Raw genomic sequence first — 22,086 nt, 5'->3', positions numbered from 1 at the left:
TCTAAATACGACACAACATAATTGTATTCAATAAATAATATACCTTGATACAATTTGAGCATTATTATTAGATTAAAATCAATACGAAACTATAAAATATGCTCTCTGATATCTACTCACGTCTCTTCGCTGACCCCCGTTCTTAGCAAAATGGTGCGGTCCAATATTTCGCGGGCACCCCCACTCCCCCCTTCTATAATGAATCAGCTGGCAAATGGTATCTCCCACCTCGCACCCTCCCAACTCGCCTGTCTCCGGGACTGACTGAGTGGATGAAGCCGGGCAGCGTGAGCGCCGACACGGGGAGCTGGTTGCCCGCCGCTCGCTTGCTTCCTCAGCGGATGCCGCGTTGACGGAACCCCGAGTGAGACGTTCCTCTCTCGGTTAAAGACTGAAGGGTTTTACTTAAGTGGGCTTCGCGGCGTCCCCTTCGACTATGGCTTCTAACTTCAACGACATAGTGAAACAGGGATACGTGAGGATACGGAGTAAGAAATTGGGGGTAAGTACCGCACACCTGTTTACCTCCCCCTATTGATGATTGAAATTCCCCTTATTAAGCAATTGCTGTTAAAAATGTCGAAAAAATGGTTAAAACGTCATATTGTAATATATAACGAAATTGTGAATATGCTTCATTGCTGTTAAGATTGTCGAGAAAAATTGTTCAAACCTCAAAATTGTTTATTTGCTGTTAATAGTGTCAATAAAATTGTTCAAACAAAAAAAAAATACGACATCTTACAAGCACCACGCGGCACCTATTTACTCACGGCAAGACAGACTATTCAGAATAAAAACAAATATCATTTGTGCAGACAAGTGTATTAAACAAGTAAACAACTACAAGATTCCTACAAATATACTACTGCAGAAATATTACAAATGTACTGCTGCAGAAATACTACAAATATACTGCTGCAAAAATACTACAAATATACTACTGCAGGAATACTACAAATATACCACTGCAGGAATACGACAGAAATCCCGACAGAAATACTACAAATCTACTGCAGGAATACTACAAATATACCACTGCAGGAATACGACAGAAATCCCTACAGAAATACTACAAATCTACTACTGCAGGAATACTACAAATATACCACTGCAGGAATACGACAGAAATCCCGGTAGAAATACTACAAATCTACTTCTGCAGAAATACTACAATTATGCTACTGCAGAAATACTACAAATATGCTACTGCAGAAACACGACAAAAATCCCACTACAGAAATAGTACATAAATACTACAAATATCATACTATAGAAATGCTCCAAAAATACAACTACTGTGTTCCTACAAAAATTCTGCAAATATATTACTGCATCCTACCAAAAATACTACTTCAGGAATACTACAAGAATACCACAGAAATACGACAAAAATCCTTATATCTTTATACAAATACAAGTACAAAAATACTATAATCTTACAAAATCCTACCACAGAAATACCACCAAAATACTACAACAGCAATACTATCAAAATATTCCAGAATTGCCCCAAAAAATTCCTACAGCAGAAATACTACAAGAATACTACAAAAACACTACAAAAATAATACTGCAAATACTATAAGAGCACTACAAAAGTATCACTGCAGAAATACTACTACTAAAATAGTTAAAGAAAATACTATAAAAATCCCACCACAGAAATACCACCAAAATACTACAACAGTAATACCATCAAAATATTACAGAAATGCTAAAAAAAACCATCCTACAACAAAAATACTACTGCAGAAATACTACAAGAATCCTATGAAAATACTACTGCAGAAATACTACAGTAATACAATAGACATGCTTAAAAAATATATACTATAAAAATAGTACAAAAAATTGTACCAAAAATTAACAAATATTACAGAAGAAATACTAGAAGAATATGCTGACGTCTACATTATGAATTGTGATTCCCCTTATGAAGTGATGATAAACCTAAACACAAATAACCTATTTACTCATAGCAAGACAGACTATGTAGAATAAAAACAAACACGCCAAGTAAACATAAACAACTCGTTCTTTCCCCACTTGCAGTAAACTTAGTGACACTTACAAGTATCATTATATTTAATTTTTCTTTTTCCTTGAACAGAAATTGTTTATACGGCATACGCAATTCGATATGGACAAAAAACATATATTGTATTTTCCGCACTCTAAGGCGCACCTAAAAGCCTTTATTTTTTTCAGAAGCTGACCATGCGCCTTATAATACAGTGCGCCTTATTTATGGATCAACATTAAGTTTTCTAACTAACTTGCAGCCGACGACTAGATTTTCCCCCGAACGTCAAGTAGTACGCGGTGTATGCTGGGATTTATTTACCGGCGTTTCATTGGCTAACCAATGTGTCGATCATCATTTGAATCGATCACTATTGGCTAAAGTTATTCGGAGATCAAGGGGCGGATCCTTTTTATCATTTACAGGCTGGCATTGGCTTAAACGGCAAAACAAAGCCTGCAATTGGCCGAAAAAGATGAATGTGTATAGAACGTGGCTGACGGCATAGAGAAAGCATTTTTTTCTATTCTGTATTTGTAAATATTTTATTCTCCTGGATTTACTACCCTCACGGATATAAGAGGACATTGGCTGCACATTATTATGAACACAACGACTTCGGTGAGCTACTCCGGGTTTTATATTGTCCCTGTATCTTGTTTCAGACTGAACTCGATGTTTCTGTGATAAGCGGTGCAGATAATGGATGGAATGGAGTGTCTATTTTTTAAATTAAACTTGATTCCAAGTGTTTATTGTCATATGCACAGTAAAGTTGCGAGCGAAAAAGAAAATAGATACTAAGGAATGGTTGGCATTTCTTGAATCCCAAGACATTAACCTTCCGAATGATGGGACGATGCATTTGAGTGACATCGTACGGACACCGCATCCGCACGTGTTCTCGACACGTATTTGCGTCTTTGCAAGCTTTCGGAATGTTAAGGGGGTAATCAGTTGGACTGAATCATCTGACTGTTTTGTCGACGTTCCCATTGTAGCGCCTTATAATCCGGTGCGTCTTATGTATGTCAAAAATAGGACCCAAAACTATTTTTTCGGGGTGCGCCCTATAACCTGGTGCGCCTTATAGTGCGGAAAATACGTTACATTTACTGTACTGTTACATTTGCCAACCAGCTTGCAGGAAGAGGAAGATGTGCTTTAGCATCAGGGACATCTGGAATGGAAATTGGTCTTTAATTGCTCCCCTCGAGGACTTCCCGCTGTGAGGTCCTCCCGAGGAGATTAGAGCAAAATGTCTCTGATGTTTGGGTAGTTAGAATAATCGACAATCGTATGTCGATATAGTTGAAACTGCCATTTTTATAAATCGGGAAGTTGCCCCACTCTGTGCTTTTGGTTGCACGTGTGATTTGCTTGTCGGGGATGAGATTTTTGAGAGTACCTTTTAATACAGTGTTTTTTCAAGCTTTGAGCCAAGGCACACAAAATATGCTTAAAAATTAGTTCATGGAACCAGCCTCATGTCTTAAGCTTAACCCTCTATTGACCAAGTATCATACATATTGGCTGGAATCTGTTTGTTATGAGTAAAAACTCGTTTTGTTTTTTTAACTTTGAGTATATAATAGATAGATAGATACTTTATTCATCCCCGTAGGGAAATTCACACTTCCAGCAGTATCCTTGTGTTGAAAAATAAAAAAATAAAATAAAAGAACACAGAAATACTCAATATAACGTGTTGATATAGAGTATTTAAATAGTGCTACATAAAGTACTAGTACACTATTGGCTAAAGTTATTCGGAGGTAAAGAGGGCGGATCCTTTTTATCATTTACAGGCTCGCATAGGCTAAAGGGGCGAAACAAAGCCTGTAATTGTCCGAAAAAGATGAATTTGAATCACAGGTTGGGTTGCACTACGGCAAAGAGAAAACATGTTTTACTATTCTGTATTTGTAAATATTTTACTCTTCTGGATTTACTACACTCACGGTATTAAGAAGACCATGGTTACGTGAAGTGCAGCACGGCGGCGCAGTGGTTAGCGCTTGTGCGGCACAGTTCCTGTCGTGGGTTCAAATCCAGCTCCAGACTTCCTGTGCGGAGTTTGTATGTTCTCCCCGTGCTTGCGTGGGTTTCCTCCCACGTTCCAAAAACATGCATTTCAGGTGAATTGGCCGGTCCAAATTGTCCCTAAGTGTGAATGAGCAAGTGAGTTGTCTGTCCCCGTGTGCCCTGCGACTGGCTGGCAACCAGTTCAGGGTGTCCCCTGCCCACTGCCCGGAGATGGCTGGGATGGGCTCCAGCCCCCCCGCGACCCTAATGAGGATAAGCGGTACGGCTAATGAGATGAGATGAGATGGTTACGTGAAGCCTGCAAGAGAACTTAGGTGAGCTATGCGGATTTATATTTTCCCGGTATCTTGTTTTAGAACGATCTTGATGTTTCTGTGACGAGTCTATTTTTAAAATAAATTCAATTCAAAGTGTTTATTGTCGTATGCACAGTAAAGAACCCCGTTTCCCTGCACAATAAAATTCTTACTTTGCTGTCCACACAGTTGCCAGCAAAAAATAAAATGGAAACTAAGAAATGTTTGTTTAGTGACATCGTACAGACACTGTTTCCGTTTATGTCTGAGACACGTATTTGTTTCTTTGCAAGCTTTCGGAATGTTAAGGGGGTAATAAGTTTGACTGAACTATCTGACTGTTTTGTCCACGTTCCCATTGTAGCGCCTTATAATCCGGTGCGCCTTATGTATGGAAAATATAGGACCAAAAACTATTTTTTGGGGGTGCGCCCTATAACCTGGTGCGCCTAATAGTGCGGAAAATACGGTACTTTACGTCAAACAGTGAAATAAATGTACTGGATATTTACCTTTTGTTTGGACATCATGTTAAACGGCTTGTTTAACTTTCTCAAAATATATGGTCTGACTTACCGAAAAAGAAATTCTTAATCAAAAAGATTCCCGAACCCTCATAAATAGCATCTGCATTAATCATTACCTGTTTGCCATTTGTCAATGGAATCCGCAGCTACTGTATTGTGATTAGCGAGTGTACCCTAGCCTGCTCACACACACTAATACGCATAACATTTAAAGTCTGCTCATGTTCCATTTTGCACCACGGGCTACAGGTCTCATTAGTGAGGTCTAAGGTTGTAATTATCAACCCGGGGTGTACATCCTCATACTATATTAGCAACGTATCCAGTAGAATACATATGATGGAGACCAATGGCTTGACTACGTAAATCAAAATGAATGACAGGCCACAGAGTTAGTCAATCATATTGGCCATATTGTCAACCGGGGTGCCATCTGCTTTTGCTCATTAATGATGACAAAAGAAAATACACCTTTGTTTAGGTGTGATGATGGAGGCTGTGGATTCCAACCCTCCCGCTGGCTTTGATGCCACAGCGATAGTCATCGTTTTTAACCTTCTCTGCATGGAGTGAATGCCGAGCTGTTTAGAAGCAGACGGCTTCGGCTGTTAACATGCAAATCGGTGCGTAGAAAGTTTTAAGGGATTGATTTTGTTTTTCTGCACGGGCAATGAGCTGAATGCATTTCTTAGGAGCATGCGAGGACGCCTGCACTGGTTTAGAGCGGAGGTGGTCTTTTCCCGCCCCGCTTACTCTTCTTGGCTGTGTGGTGGATCATCTTGAAGATGAAACCCTAGTAAGGTGGCCTCTATGGGCCTGTGGTATGTTAACAGGGTTGGGTAGGGTTACTTTAACTTGATTACTTTCAATTACTTTTAGATTACTCCAATACCAAATATGCTAATAAAATTACTACATTTTGTGCAGGCTTGGGGAGTCACGGAATAGATGGAACGGCAAAAATGATGTTGGCAGGCTGTTTGGATTTATTTTCATTTTGTTTCTGTCGCATTTTATGTTAGTTTTGCAGGAGATCAAAGAGATCAAAGCCAGGAGAGAAAGCTTACCACGTGTTGTGAGTCATAATGTTATGCATATTTACTTTCTTTTGTCTTTTATTAGCATATTTTGTATTGGAGTAATCCAAAGGTAATTGAAAGTATTCAAGTAAAAGTAACCCTACCCAACCCTGTTTGTTAAAGGGTCAGTGTGTATTATTCAGTGACTCCTAGTGGCACAAAAAACCTTAAATCAGTAAAATAAATACACATTTATTTAAATGACTTTCACGGATCCCTTAACCACAAGGGTTGTAGGGGCACCTCTTCCTGTGGCAGGTTTAGCCTGGTTGTGCCCATCTCTCTCCAAGCTGTTTTTTTTTTGGGTAGGGGTTTGATCACCCACATAAAACATAGAAGAAGCCTCCTGATCTAACGTAGAATACAGCACCTTCATTATCTGGTCGCCGTTGTTTTTCAGTGCAAATTGTCATCCCACTCCTAGGAGATGAGCAGTACCTCCGCATTGATGGGCAGCGGCATGTGACAATACTAATACTTGGCTAAAATACTTTAGCTATAATTCCCTTGTTATTTTTTTATAACAAAATCATAAGTCAATAAATTTGTATTTCTGTTACATAGTGGAAACCCTACCCACAAGTCGCCGCCATGTTTGTCTGGGATCCTTCAGCTACGCTTTGCTCTGTGTTTTTGTACGCATTATACAATACAGTACATAAGCAGTCAAATATTACACACTGTGGGCTTTAAGCTTGGGGTGTTATGCATTTCCGTTTCTCACAGAGATCCTGCAAAACGTCACTTTCACACTGTGAAAATTCATCCAGTAATTAATAACAGGTAGAACTCGGGACTGACATGAGCATGGGGATACTAGAGAGTTTAAAGAGAGCTGTAACATAGAATTTATATTTGAATTTTCTTGATTAACAACTATGAATAATGACATATAGTAGCGGATAGGTGCATACAACTACAAGGTTTCAATATAAAGATGATGTATGGCATTTGTTCAATCAGTACTCATGATGGATTACTAATTAATATTACTCTGCAGCCCCAATTGAGTGTCAATACTATAATACTAGATTTGTACTTACAATTCTATTTTGTTGTACTTTTATTAACATTTAAATAGATTTTCTAATACCACTTTATAAAAATGGATACATACTTTGAAATTGAATAGCCACTAGACGTTTTTTTCTATTTGAGAATTGGTATTGATGTATCGATGGCAGATGAATGAGCTTACGTTCTGAAAACATTCTTATAATGTGAAAATAAAGTGCAAGGACGTGCTGGCGCATCTGCTTGTTAAACTCTTTGCGCATCGGCTTTATTTTCACATTTTCAGAATGTTTTCTCAACAATGTTTTAGTTTTACGAAAGTATGCCCAATACCTGCCATTCTTACTCCAAAATCAAATCTTAAATAAAAGAGTGTATTGGCTATTCAATATCCAATTTTGCATGCAGTTTTGAGACACCCTATACTCCTCAGAGGACCCTTTCCCTATTTAATTTGATGGACAAGATAAAAAAACTTAACAAGTATATGTATGTATATATATATATATATATATATATATATATCAAAAAATATAAAGAGAAAAGACTGCAATAGGTAAATTGATTAATTGTATTTGGTTTCTGAAAATAAAGTGTTAAAATCATTTAAAAATCACACAGTCAGTGTTGCTGATGGATAATAAGACATAGCTAGTATTTTCAATCCATAATTCTAATTAAGCAGTTTCAATTCAAATAATGGATTTATGGGTTGATGAATTAACCCTGGTACATACAGTGTAATATTCATTCACAATTAAAAAGCAATCCATTTCTCTGATCCACTGACAAATTTATTACCAGAACATTGGAAGAATAGAAAAATGTCAGGTTTGAATGAATTGTACCTTGTTTACTGTAATTATTTTCCCAATTATTTTAAGACGAAATTGATTTTGAAATGCTTGGTATTGGTGTCCATGCCTAGTTTTTTTTTCTTCTATTGGACAAATTCTAAAGGAATTTCATAACATGCCAGTTCCTTATTTTGACTCACTGTTGTTTATTCTTTTGACTGTTAAATTATTGTATTATTTTGAATGAAAGGGTCATGACACAGCCCAATGTTATACAATTTCACGTATTCATTAATTAGGTGTTCTAAAAATATCTGGTCTATTGAATTTTAATTCAGAACAGTTGAAGCATCTATTGTCAAGCTTCACCACCTGTCTATGCAAAACTAAGTACCCTCAGAATTCCCACACAGCGAATATAAAATTATTCATTCACAATTGCATCAAGCTCAATTTTCTTTCTTCCCAAATAATTACAAATATTCCCAGCTAGGTTTACAGCAAATGAGACTCAGGATTGCATCCCAGAAAGGTCCCAGGTGTTTTCTTTTTAAAGGTCCCTTAAATATCACATTTCAAGGCAGTTGACCTTCTAATACTCCCACCTTGCTGTCCAATGTAATGCTGTGCCCTTCCAAATGCATTAAGCATTTATTTATTTATTAAAAAAAAAAAATCTGGAAGTGCCACGAAAATAATAATCCATAATTCAGGTCTGTCATTGAATAATTAGCATATTGCATTTTCAAAGTTGAGAAAATGCATTACTGTCAGCTGTTTGCTGAATAAAGTTTGCCCAAAGTCAAATGAAAACACGTCAGGCATTCTGACTTATCCATCATTGTTGCCGTGATGGGTTAATTAATCATGATAAATGTTTAATTAGCATGCGCATAAAAAATGCACTTAATTCTTAATCAGTTTCACCGCTGCTGCTGAGATTGCTACGCTTATTTTAATTAAATCGACTTTCTACAACTTTTCCACCATCTTGGGAATATGCCTGATGATATACTGATGATCAAAACGAACATCTTTGTTGGCCTTTCCTTCATTTATTCACTTTTGGCATTTGGACATCTGTTTGTTGCTTTGTACGACGCAGCGTGCTTGATCCAGTGCTATCGCCCACAAGCAGTGATTAACGCTCTGCGGCGCTAGTAGCTTGTTAAGGCTTTCCTCCTATAATTTGTAATGCAAATGAGGTTTCCAGCCTCAAAGGAGTTAAGAAAAAAACAATATTCATGCCGTGCATTTTTATGACATGTTTTCTCACAGAATTTTAATTTTGGAAGGGAGAAAGCCAAATATTTAAATTTTCAGTTTTAGTGTCAAATCTATTTCTGAGCTGCAAGTAAATGTAACACGCATACTAACTGGCCACAGCATTTAGGTTCCCTTGCATAATTTAATGATATTCAATACATTCATCTATTTTCTATACAGCTCGTTCAAACAAAGGTGGTGGGTGAGCTGGAGCTTGTCCTAGTTTTGATGCACAAAGTGAAGTTCATGCAAAAGTCACGAGGTGTCCAACTCAAGGCCCCCGGGCGAGACATGGCACGTCACATTAGTTTGTGTGGGTTGTGTGGGCAAATCATGCAAGTTGAACTAAAGTTTCCTACTATAATATGAATAATTGATCATTAAAGTGAATGTCTACCATAAACTTGTATTCTTAAAGATGTGAAATTATCCAAATGTCACACTGAGACAAATGTCTTGATAATAATCTTGCAAAATGAGAATTATCACGATTGTTAGGAACTTGTAGTAACTCATTAGGAATAAGGACTGAAATACCTGGCTAGACATGGCTCGAAACCACCTACGAATCCAATGGCTTTTCCTGAAATTAAATAAAAATGTCAACGCCTACTCGTTTTTTTTCATTCTTTCACATATTTAAATCCATTATAAGAAGCAAAATATTGTCTGAATAATCCATTCTATGTTATTAGTTTGAGATATTGTTTGTATTATATTTCTTGTTCACAGTTTTTTCCTCATGTATGATGCGCATAATAATAACAATAATAAGGCTTGAACTAACTTGTTAATCAATATAGTCCCGACTCCCATATCTCTTTACATCAAAATGCCAATCATAAACATTGATTCCAAAATCATGTGTGCCCAGAGTCAAAGTAAAGACGTGACTAAATAAGGCAATAGAACGTTCAGCTCTGAGAGGTGTTTGTGTTGTTTAACTAAGGATCGACCGATCTGGGTTTTTCAGGGCCGATACCTATTATAAGTATCAAGAGGAAGCCGATGAAGCGATATTTGGAGCTGCTATTCATTCAACTTGAATAATGCAAAAAGGCGCAAAGAGTATTTGATATATATATTCAAATAAAGTATCCGATCCAGTGGCTGGAATGAGTTTCCTCCGCTGGGTCTCTGGGCTCTCCCTTAGATATAAGGTGAGAAGCTCAGTCATCCGGGAGGGAGTCTATGTAGAGCCATTGCTCCTCCGCATTGAAAGGAGCCACCTGAGTTGGCTCGGGCATCTGATAAGGATGCCTCATGGATGCCACCGACAGGAGGCCCCAAGGGGCAACCCAGGACACACTGGAGAGACTATGTATCTAAGCTGGCCTGGGAAAAAAAAACAGTTTGATAAATATTTTACAAGGTAGTAAATATTGCTTGGAGACTGATTTAAGTTGTGAATGCAGTACAATAGATGGACTAGAATTTGATCAATTTAATTTAATTCATTTTATAAGGCTGGATCCCTTTCCATTTCAATAATAACCAGAGTGGTTTCTAATACACAATGAGTTTAGAAAAGTGAAATCTGCTTTTCTTTTTTGTCTTTCAATAATGAACTGTGACCAAAAAAATTAGCAAAAGAGAGATCAATGTGTGCAGCTCAATTACTTTCCCGAAGTGATGGTAAGCTTATCACGCCAAGAACAATACAAATTAGAGTGCATTACACTGGCAACAAAGTTGCCTCGCCAACAATTTTGGCTGTGCTCATCAGTGTTCATTATTGATTGGCTCATTTCCAAACGTCATCTACGTGTGAAGGTCAAGGTCATGAGGTCAACGCAGGATTCTGCAGAGCAATCAAATGATTTTGTCATGTCAAAGATAAGGCTGCAAGTTACAACTACCGTAAATTCCGGACTATAAGCCGCTACTTTTTTCCCAAACGTTCAACCCTGCGGCTTATTCATTGATGCGGCAAATTTATGTAATTTTTCTAACTGCTCGAGTACTAAAGGTAAGATTTAGACCGCTGGAATATATGCGCCGAGGAAGACTGCAACTTCTTAGCTTGTGCACAAATTAAATTAGCGTAAACTTACCCTCATCATGCAAATTGCAAAAAGAAAGGCACATGACGCAGCGTTCAAGCTAAAAGCAATCGAGCAATCCGATAAAGAAGGAAACAGCTATTGAAGTTATGTCAAGTCATGTTTATTTCTATAGCCCTTAATCACAAAGAGCCTCAAAGGGCTGCACAAATCAAAGACTATTGCAAACTATTATTACAGACTAATATGACATCATCCCCTGATATTGTCAACACAAAATATAGTTTATTCATATGCTATAGAATAGAAGTGTGTTTTAAGCTTAGATTTAAACATTTCCACTGAGGTTGCAGATCGAATCTCAGGGGAAAAAGCATTCCACAGCACCGGGGTCCGAATGGAGAATGCTCTTGAACCTGCGGATTTCTTCTTGGCTCTTGGGATCACGAGTAGACCAGCATTTTCAGAGCAAAGGCTCCGGACCGGAACATAGGGCGAAATTAAATCCGAAAGATTTGAGGGAGCAAGTCCATGCATGATTTTGTATACTACCAACAGAACCTTAAAATCACATCTTAAGCGAACAGGGAGTCAATGCAGGTTAGCTGAAATCGGGGTATTGTGATCAAACTTTCTTGTTTTGGTTAAAAGCCTTGCTGCAGCATTTTGTACTAGCTGAAGGCTCTTGATTTTGGACGTCGGGAGACCCGAGAGTCGTGCATTACAGTAATCAAGACGGGAGGTAACAAACGCAGGAATTATAATCTCCGTATCCGACTGAGATAGGGCGAGTTTTAGCAATGTTGCGAAGATGGAAAAAAGCTGTTTTAGTAATATTCTTAACGTGTGTTTGAAAGGACAGATCGGGGTCAAATATGACACCTAAATGTTTGACTTCACTCTGGGTGATATTACATTTGTCAATATTCAGAGCTGTTTTTGAGAAGCAAACCGGAATTTTCATATTTTAAGTGTGAGGACTCAAGAGGAGGAGGGGTGTTATGGGCTGAGATAATATCATGTATAGATTCCTCACTCTGTTGGAAAAATGTGTCTGGCAACAATAGTCGACAATGAACTCCATTGTTGACTATTTCTATTATCGATTTTTTGTCCACAACGTCGACTAAACGTTGCAGCCCATGTCAATGAGCTTCATTAGCCATCTTCTCTCAGTCTCTTTGAAGGAGCAGGAGACACAACGTCAGTCTCACATATGGTGCTTCTTCCTCACCTCCACTCCGCTTGTCTCACCTCACCCCCCCATGTGTCTCACCCGCCGTACATTTTTTAACAGCCTCTCATCTCTGCTATTTTATCTGTCCTTCTCTTTTCTTTCCCTTTATCTCTCTCCTCACCTTTCTGTCCTTCACTTCTTTACAGACAGCACAAAAGCATCCTATTCATCACCCCACACTGCACCTTCCATAACCCCAACGGGCTATTCCCCCCTGATACACCGCACCGCCACACACACACGCAGTGGCAATTTGGCATGGCTCAACAGTGAAGAATTGGCACGCACATGCATCTCGCAAACAAGAAAATAACCTACTGCTAGAGGACGTTGTATAGATTCTCAATTAATCTTAATCGCCTGGCTTTGGACCGTGCACTTTTTCTTTGCTACATATCTTGGCCAGGGGAAACAAAAAACAAGCAGACGGGGCCCCACGCGGAGAAAATCATTTTAATCTAGGAGTGCGGCAGCAGAATTCTCCGTGCAAAACAAGTGATGCTATCGGTGTTGCAGAAGCGCCGATGACCTTTCAGTTGTTTGACTTTCAGTTCTGGTACCTGTATGCTCTTTAATTGGAAAGCTCATCCGTGCAATATTCCCCCTTAATTGACTCAAATCGATCTCTTAGACAGCAAATTATATAACAATTTTGCATTCGTTTTTGGAAATATGGCACAAAGGTGATCCCACTCACGGACAGCCGAGGGTTAAGATTTTGCTTTTTCTATAGTTGGGAGCAAAACATTGGAAATCAATCAATATCAATGAATGTCAATTATTTTTTTATTTGAGCTCAGTGTAAGAAAAAAAAAGAATATATAGGAAGAGGTGTGGCATACTTACGTATTTATGAGAATAAGTAGAATTATTCTTTTTCATCTCATCTCATTAGCTGCACCGCTTATCCTCAGTAGGGTCGCGGGGGTGCTGGAGCCCATCCCAGCAATCATCGGGCAGTGGGCAGGGGACACCCTGAACTGGTTGCCAGCCAATCGCAGGGCACACAGGGACAGACAACTCGCTCGCTCATTCACACCTAGGGACAATTTGGACCGGCCAATCCACCTGAAATGCATGTCTTTGGAATGAGGAAGGAAACCGGAGTGCCCCGAGGAAACCCAGGCAAGCACGGGGTGAACATACAAACTCCACACAGGAAGTCCGGTAGCTGGATTTGAACCCACACAGGAGGTTCCCAAGACCTTAGAACTGTGCCTGCACACGCGTTAACCACTGGGCCATTCTTCTTAAATCAGACCGTTTAAAATGTGCTTCAATGTGACATTGATGTTAGTGCATAAAATCTAGTAGATGCTTGCCATTTTCCTTATTTTTTTAATCAGTTGACCCTTTTATTTTATTTTTTGATAACCAACTGTTTTATGCATATAGATTTTTTTACATTAGAAGTATTAGTAAAAAATGTCAAGACCAGAACAGCGTAACGTTTCTCACAGTTTTATTGGCAAGAAGGGAAAGGAGTGCACACACGACCCGGAGATTGTTGGTCGCGGGGAGTTGGTTGCTCAGACGCAGAAGTGGGACTTACGTGGCGAGCGATGGCGGTGTCGGGAACGGAAAAATGGGTCAGTAGCCATAGAAGAGCAAAAACGTGATAGGGATCGGAAACAACTCGAAAGCCAGGAGAGGAGAGTAGACGTGGTCGAGAACAAAAACTGATCGTTATTCGAGACGGGAGAACAGATGTGGTCGAGATCAAAACGGGTCGTAATTCGGGACGGGAGAGCTGACGTGGTCGAGATCAAAACAGATCGTAACGGGAGCAAAAAACAGGCGAAAAAGGACTTGCCGTGTAAAGACAGAGATTCGCAGACGGACCGACAAAAGGGGACTGACAGGACAGAGTTTAAATACTGACAGGGAGCCAGTCTGTCAACAAGCTGCAGCTGGCACCACACGGGCATGGCCAATTGGGCGCCATGGCAACCGTGACAAAAATAGATGCAAATTAAACCTTGAACCCAAATACTCTGAGTTTCTTACATTCTTTACAGAATGATGGACTTTTTAAGGTTTGTAATTGGACAACTTTTATAATTGTTAAATCGTTAAGTATTTGTTTTCTTATTATGCCCCATCAATTAAATGTATAGTTAAAAATAAATAAATACAAAGAAATTACCAAAAACAATAGATAACTCGTCTGTAAGGAGAATGGCATATCCATCACACTTCAGATGATACTCAAGCTTTCATATCAAAAGATAGCCAACAAAGCACTTTTTAAAAATCTTGTTTCTATGTAAAATGGACTTTATTAATGGGAAGAGGGGGATGATTACAGCTATTTCTATTTCAATGACCTCCTGTGATTAATTGAATAATTAACTATCTAGTCTACCAGATAATCCTGCAGGCCAATGTCAGGCCATCAATTTGTGTCTTCAGGCCAACTGCCTGCAGCAGAAACATCAGCGTCAAAAAAACCCTGAATAGCTTCAATGAAATTGAAAGCAACACTCAAAAACCTTCCAATATACATGAATTATTTAAAACAAGCTTAACTGAATAGGCCCAAAAATTCTAGAATGCTGTTCCAGCTTATCTGTACTTTTCCATGCCTTTGTTTGCTTTGACAATTCTACCGAAAGTATTTGCGTTGATGTGCATTACTGAAGAAAAAATGAAAAGGTTTATTGAATTGTTGTTTGTCAGCACAAGATGGCATCTATTTCTCACATAACATTACACAATTCATGACATTCGTCAAAAATAATCGTTCAAGTTAACATCATTGCCCCTTTAGGGCCCTCCTCGTGTCCAACCCAGTACAAAACAAATTTGGTTGCAATTCTGTATACAGTATGTATATGGATAGAATCACACGCACTTATGCTTAATGTAAAAGTTATTTTAAGAAAAATCCAGTGTTTATTTTTTTAATTATTTATAAATGGTGATCCATAAATCAGAGCAAAATGAAATAACATTGCTAATGTCATAATTACCGATGTGAATCAACTGCGCCCGCTCTTTTGGCGCCAACCGCTGCGGGCTCTGATTGGCTCCCTGTCCCTATTTCAACTCAGTCCTTTTACTCCCCGGTGGTCAGTCCGTCTGCGAACCTCTTTTTATACAAGGCAAGCCTTTTTTGACCCTGACTCCCGCCTGTCCCGTTTTTGCTCCCCCGTTTGTCTCGGGCTACGACCTGTTTTGTTCCCGACCACTTCTGCTCTCCCGTCCCGGCTTACAACCCATTTTGATCCCGACTACGTCTACTCTCCCGTCCTTGCTTACGACTCGTTTCCGACCACGCTTTTGCTCTCCCTGTCCCGGCTACCGACCTGTTTTTCCGTCCCTGACACCGCCATCGCTCGTTATGGAAGATCCACTTCCGTAATCGGATTACATTTAGTGTGAGAACGACTTGCTTCCTGCGTCCAGCGCACAGCACAACTTCTGTTATTGTTCAGCAGAGCTGCTTTGACACGTCTGCTCGAATCAAAAAACAATTAAAATACATTGCACCCTGTCTAGAGTTGTAATATTCCACCAGTTAGAAAAAAATCATGCAAACAATTAGGAGTAAAAAAGCAGTCGTCTTCGAAACTGACGAGGAAAGATGATTCAACTCTACTATTCTCGGATAAATGGAAGACAACAATTTCTTATTTTTTTGTGTTTTAAAACAAAATCCAATTTACTGTATAAGATTTTTTCAAATTTCATATCCCTGTCACTATTTAAACCCACGTCTATCTGTCACCGGTTGTCAGTCTGTCTGCGAACCTCTGTGTACTCAAAGCAAGCTTTTTCGACCCTGACCCCCACCTGCTTTTGCTCCCTTCTGTTTCCCGGCTTCGACCCTTTTTTGATCCTGACCACGTCTACTCTCCTCTCCTGGCTTTCGACTCGTTTCTGATCCCGACCACGTTTTTTGCTCTCCTGCCCCAGCTACTGACCCGTTTTGTCCCGTTCCCGCCATCGCACGCCACGGAAGTCCCAATTCCGCGTTCAGAGCGACCTGCTTCCCTGCGTCCAGCGATAACCGGATCGTGGGTGCAACCCTTTCCCTTTCTTTTAATAAAACTGAAAGAAACATAACGCAATTGGGTCCTTTCTCCTTTCTTATTTGTCATGTCCGTCTTCACAATATGCATTTAAAAATACCTAATCATGCATTGGCCTGTGTAATACAAAGATTATTTTTAAATCTTTATTTGAATGTACTAAAATTAAAGGGAATGAACTACATCCCACAAAAAAAAAAAAACAATTGATGTGATTTCGATTTAAGCATAATGGATTCTGTTAAATCAGTGCAATAATATGATCATCCGCCATGCACCCGTTAAACCCAATCCCTGTAATTATCTTCCACTGTAGAAAAACGATTAAACTAGCTGTGCAAACAAGACCACATTAAATCTTTTATTATGACTCATATCAGAGCTTATATAAGGGAGACAACGGGTTCAACAGTGTGGTAGACTTAAAGACCATTCACTTAAGTCGAGTATTTATTCTTGAATTCCTTTCCCACACCCTGTCCCCTCCCATTACTCCATTACTGTCCCGGTCTAGGCCCCTCTTCTGAATATGAAGCATCAGCTCTTTTATCACTCTTTTGTTGCACTCAGCTGTTTTTCACTAACAAGTTGGTATTTGTGCTCAACGGACTGTAGCCTGGACATGGACAGTGCATATTGTACTGTCTGTAGGCTTCCCTTTACTGACGCAGGAGCACCCACGCAAAACAAAGGCCAGAGAAAGAGAGAATAATGCGCCCCATTGTCCGAGATGGCACAGCCGTTTAAGATAGGCTCTTGCCACTACCGCACACTCGCCATTAACAATGACGGGCTTTCAGGATTTGTGCACGTAAGGTTTTTTTTTTTTTTTCACGCGAGGAACTGTGCAGCATTAAAAAAGACGGAGTCAGCATAGGACTTTAGTTTTCAAACAAGGAAAAATATCACTAATATGGACCAGTAAAATCTGGAGACCAGAGCTGCCAAATTCACTTTACCTTGGGGCAACACGGTACAAAAAGCACTCTCACAGGCAGGGTTGGGTAGGGTTACTTTTAACTGGATTACTTTCAATTACTTTTGGATGACTCCAATACCAAATATGCTAATAAAAGACAAAAGAAATTAAATATGAATAAAATTACTAAATTTTGTGCAGGCTTTGGGAGTAACGGAATACGTAGAACGGCAAAAAATGATGTTGGCAAGCTGTTTGGATTTATTTTCATTATGTTTCTGTCGCATTTTATGTTCGTTTTGCCGGAGATCAAAGAGATCAAAGCCAAGAGAGAAAGCTTACCACGTGTTGTGAGTCATCATTTTATTCATATTTAGTTTCTTTTGTCTTTCATTAGCATATTTGGTATTGGAGTAATCCAAAAGTCATTGAAAGTAATCCAGTTAAAGTAACCCTACCCAACCCTGCTCACAGGGGCTGGACCAGTAAATTAATGACATAAAAAATGCCTTAGCCATAATGCTGGTGATATTTCGGAAGCTTATAATTAGATAGTGATTCAGGGGTGTAAGTTTCACTTTCTTTCACTACGATTTAATGTCTTGTAGTGTTTATTAGCTGTGCATTTGTTAAAAAACAATACAAAACAACAACTGATGGTTTTTTAACTCTAAGAAACTCATGCAAACTGGTAAAAAAAACATACAAAAAAAATAACACACAAGCACTAATTTAGCTGCAATCAATTGAAATGATGGATTAAACAATGCAATCATATTTTTCAGCTTTTAATTATTTTTTTGGGAAGCTATAGCTATTATTGGTGATAGGAATGAGTGGAGAGGTGTTGTGAAAGGATAGTGGGATGTTTGGACGTGTTCTAAGGGATGGGCAGGTCACCTGTATGACGCGGCAGAGGTAAACCAGTGAAAGCTGTCGGGCCCTGCTGTTGCTTTCTTGTGTCCCGTTTTATCTGGAGGGACGAAAGCATGACCGACTTGGGTGCCGAGGTGCTTAACTTGTTTGGGTGTTTGGGCATTTGGGTCCGCCATGGTCAAATATTTCGTGTTTTTGGCTCATTTCTTATATTTTTCTTTTTTTTAGTTTGGTGTATGTGTTTGTCTTTCTGTCAGTCACCCCTCTCGAGGGATATGACCGGGGTAGATAGATGTATTTTTTTTAATGAAAATGTTGACCAGAATTTGGAAACGTTGCCGTTAAATTGAATCTCCATCATAGAAACGAGCTAATGTTTTTTAAAACTTCTGCAAAAGCACCGAGGTTCATTTTTTATAATCCAGGTGATAACTGATACTTTTCAATCACCAGCAATAAAAAGCAAACTTAAGTAGCAAATGTTGCGATTAAGAGAGGCATCTATTGCAGTAAACGGCGTGTCCGTAAGTTCTATTTTTAGGTAAAATAATATTGAGATGGATGTTTCCTCAAATGTTCTCTGGTTGATAAATGCTAGTCAGCATATACAGCTATAGTGGGTGATCTGGAGTCGTGCATACCTTTGGTGACATTCAGTATACATATTAAAAACTGCAGGTCATTGTTGCTCATTTTTCTCTTGTGCTTCTCTCAACATTGTTTTGTGGGCCGGATTAATTTGTTGGTGGGCCTGATTGGGCTCACTGGCTGCATGTTTCATGCCCCCCTGTATAGACTAACATTTTTATTTGTTTTATTTTTAAAGTGCCAGGTAGAAGTGGTTTGAAGAAAATTGTTTTTTTTTATTCCATTGGATTTTTGTCCAACAACTGTGTGACATTTCATATGAGCTGTTTAGATGGTAATGGAAAATTGGTTTTCGCTTTTCAATCTTCAAGTGCTTTAACACTATCTGCTCCACAACATCAGCAGTAAATGCGGATTCGGTATCTTGCCGAAGAATACATTATTGACAAGGATTAGACCCGCAGGCTTTGCAACTTCCCTACTGAGCAAAGCCATTGGGCTCATGTGCGTAGTATGGTGGGATCATTTTGTTTTTTTTCCACCACGCTTCTCCGAAACAAATACTCGACAAACTATCTGCTCTTATTGGCCCTGACGGACCACTTTTTTAACGGGACGGTGGAAATCCTGGCCAAAAGTCGTTAGTCTTAGTGATTGATGTTCCTCCATTATGGTGCCACTTTCTTGAATAAATCTGTCTATTCCGCTCTTGAGAATTTGAACCGATTGAAGTCGTGAGTCGATCAAAAAGCTTTTGTAATTAAGGATGTCTTCACCTTGAATATTTAGGTTGAAGTGATAAACGCTGTTTGTTTGCCATTGTTCAAATCACTGGGCAAAACTCGCTTTATAGGTAAGAAAAAACACGGGATGCTCTTTCTGTTTCCTCCGTTTTTTTTAACTCGTATCTGAGTCCCTCCACAAGCTTATGCACGTGTGTCACCATCCATAGCAGTTTTGTTGCAATGTTTTTCAATGAGCTGCCCTCTAAAGTGCTTCGTGTGCCAATACTGCTTGGGAAAGGCAACAGGGACGCCTCACAAATAATCAATCTTAACACCCACGCTAAAAAAAAAGCCATACCTTTGAAATCTTCAACATGTCACAAATGATTATTCGTAATGAAACATTGAAGTGTTCCGAGATGTATTCATCCTATTCTCCTCATGTTCACCCAGGTCGTAGATTGCAGTTACGAAAAGGCCAAAACAAATGACATTACAGATACTGAGTTGCTGCTAAAAATAGTGCTTCCCTTTGCAGCTTTGATCCAGAACATCCATTTGGGACTTTTGGCCCTAAACAGATGCCTGAAGAATAATGTGAGCCCTAAATATAACTTGTGGCCACACGCTTAACTGAGAAACAATTTTCAAGACATTTCATGTTCTGTATTGTTCTCACGGCATATGAGTACAGCCTGTTGGGTTTTAAGTTTGCTTTTTTGCATAAGTGTCTGTACCCCGTTGACTGATCTAATCATCTCAGCAAGCCTTCAAATGTTTATACGAATGAACAGTGAGAGTAAGAATTACTTGATCCCTTGCTGATGTTGTTGGTTTGCCCACTAATAAAGACATGTTTCTATGCTTTTTACTATATATGTATTCTAAGACATAGAGACAAAACATAATTAAAAAAAACATTCAAGAAAATAGCTTGAAAGAATCAAATTACAATGAATTAAAATATATTGAGGGAAAAGAGTAGTTGATCCTCTCGTATACGTTAGGAATTCTGGCTTTCACAGACCAGTTAGACCAGGGGTGTCAAACTCATTTTAACTCGGGGGGCCACACAATAGAACAAACATTCTGTCGGGGGCCGGACGAGTAGATTAAAGAGAAAGAAAAAGAGAGATAAAGAAATAAGAGAAAGAGGGAGGGAAAAGGAGAGAGGGCGGGACAAAGAAGGAGCGAGGTATAGAGGGTGAGAAATAAAAGAGATAAAAAGAGAAGTCGTGAGAGAGGGGGAAAGAAAGGGAGCGGAAGAAAGAAATTCAAAGAGAAATAGAAAGACAGAAGGAGAGAAAAGAGAACGCGAAGGGTAGGAAGAGAGAAAGAGAAGAGAAAAGAGAAGAAAAGGAAAAAAGGAAGTTAGAGCAAAAGAAGTTAAACAGACACTGAGAGAGAAAGAGACAAAGAGCAACAAAGAGAAAAAGAGAGACACAGAGTGAAAGAGACAGAGAGTGGGAGAAAAGGGGTGGAAAAGAGAGAGGGAGAGAGAGAGAGAGAGGGAGGGAGAAAATAAATACAAGTACAGTGTCTTTGTTTGAGGCACCTTTCTTTGGCAGCATCAAGTTGACATATTTCAACCTGCAGCTTGTTTTTCTCTTGCGCTTCTCTGAGTGTTGTCTCGCGGGCCGGATTCAATCCCTTAGCGGGCCTGATTTCGCCCGCAGGCCGCCTTTTCGACACCTGTGAGTTAGACACTCCCAATAAACTTTTCAACTGAATTCAAGATAATCTGTACTTACTTGTTCAAAAGACGGGTTCACACAACAGACAATCAGACAGATTTTTAACTCTTCAACTTGGGTCAGACCGAAGAGCTCCCTCGGGACCTCATAGACAGGATTGTTGACCTGCACCCATCTGGAACGAGCTACAAAAACATGAGCAAAATTTAGGGAATTAAAGTAGCAATCCATGGTCAATTATGAGAAAATGTAAGAAGTATAACATGACCATCAATAGACCTCAGTCTGATGCTCCTAAAAGGAGGGATGCAATGAGCAAATGGTCCTGCAACCACACAACATGAATGGGTGAATTACCTTAAGGCAGCTGGAACCACACTCACCAGGAATACTCTTGTAAACACTTTGCATCACAATGGATTTAAAAGTCTGGAAGGAACCGCTGCTTAAAAAGGCAGGTGTGGCAGCCTGCCTAAAGAATGCCAATGATCACTACTAGATGCACATAGTGATTGGGAGATGGTTGTGTTGTCAGATGAGAGCAAAATTGAATTATAATGTCTCAACTAAGCCCTTCATGTGTGGAGGAAGAAAAATGTTGCCTATTACCCCACAAATGCTGTGACCACTGTCAAGAATGGATGTGAAAACCTCATGTTTTGGTGGTATTTCTCTGCCAAAAGAACAGGGCTACTTCACCTAACCGGAGGAAGATGGATGAAACAATGTACCTTGCAGTTCTGAGGGACAACCTATTCCCCTCTGCCTGTTGAAAATGGGCAGTGGTTGAGTATTCCGACATGACAATGACCTGAAACATACAGCAAAGGCAACCAAGGATTGGCTCAAGAAGAACCACATTAAGATCAAAGAGTATCCCAGCCAGTCTCCAGACCTCAAACCAATCGAACCTATATGGAGGGAGCTGAAGGTCCGAGATGGCAAGCGACAGCCCACAA

At 39.4% G+C, this 22,086-nt stretch overlaps 1 protein-coding gene across 1 annotated transcript in view; it reads left to right on the top strand.

The window, feature by feature from the left end:
• The first annotated feature begins 249 nt into the window (after positions 1-249).
• dok6 (docking protein 6) overlaps positions 250-22,086 on the top strand; it is a 117,284-nt gene continuing 95,447 nt past the window's right edge. Inside the window, exon 1 of the mRNA XM_088321874.1 lies at positions 250-502. Coding sequence (XP_088178000.1) covers positions 437-502 — 66 coding nt within the window. The 5' untranslated portion in view covers positions 250-436. The remainder of the gene's footprint in view (positions 503-22,086) is intronic.

The sequence above is a fragment of the Urocampus carinirostris genome, chromosome 18, assembly GCF_059441175.1.
Source record: "Urocampus carinirostris isolate Australia breed hairy pipefish chromosome 18, RoL_Ucar_1.0, whole genome shotgun sequence".
In the NCBI taxonomy this organism is placed as follows: domain Eukaryota; kingdom Metazoa; phylum Chordata; class Actinopteri; order Syngnathiformes; family Syngnathidae; genus Urocampus; species Urocampus carinirostris.
The sequence above is the reverse complement of the archived record's forward strand: the minus strand, read 5'-3'. Positions and strand labels throughout refer to the sequence as shown.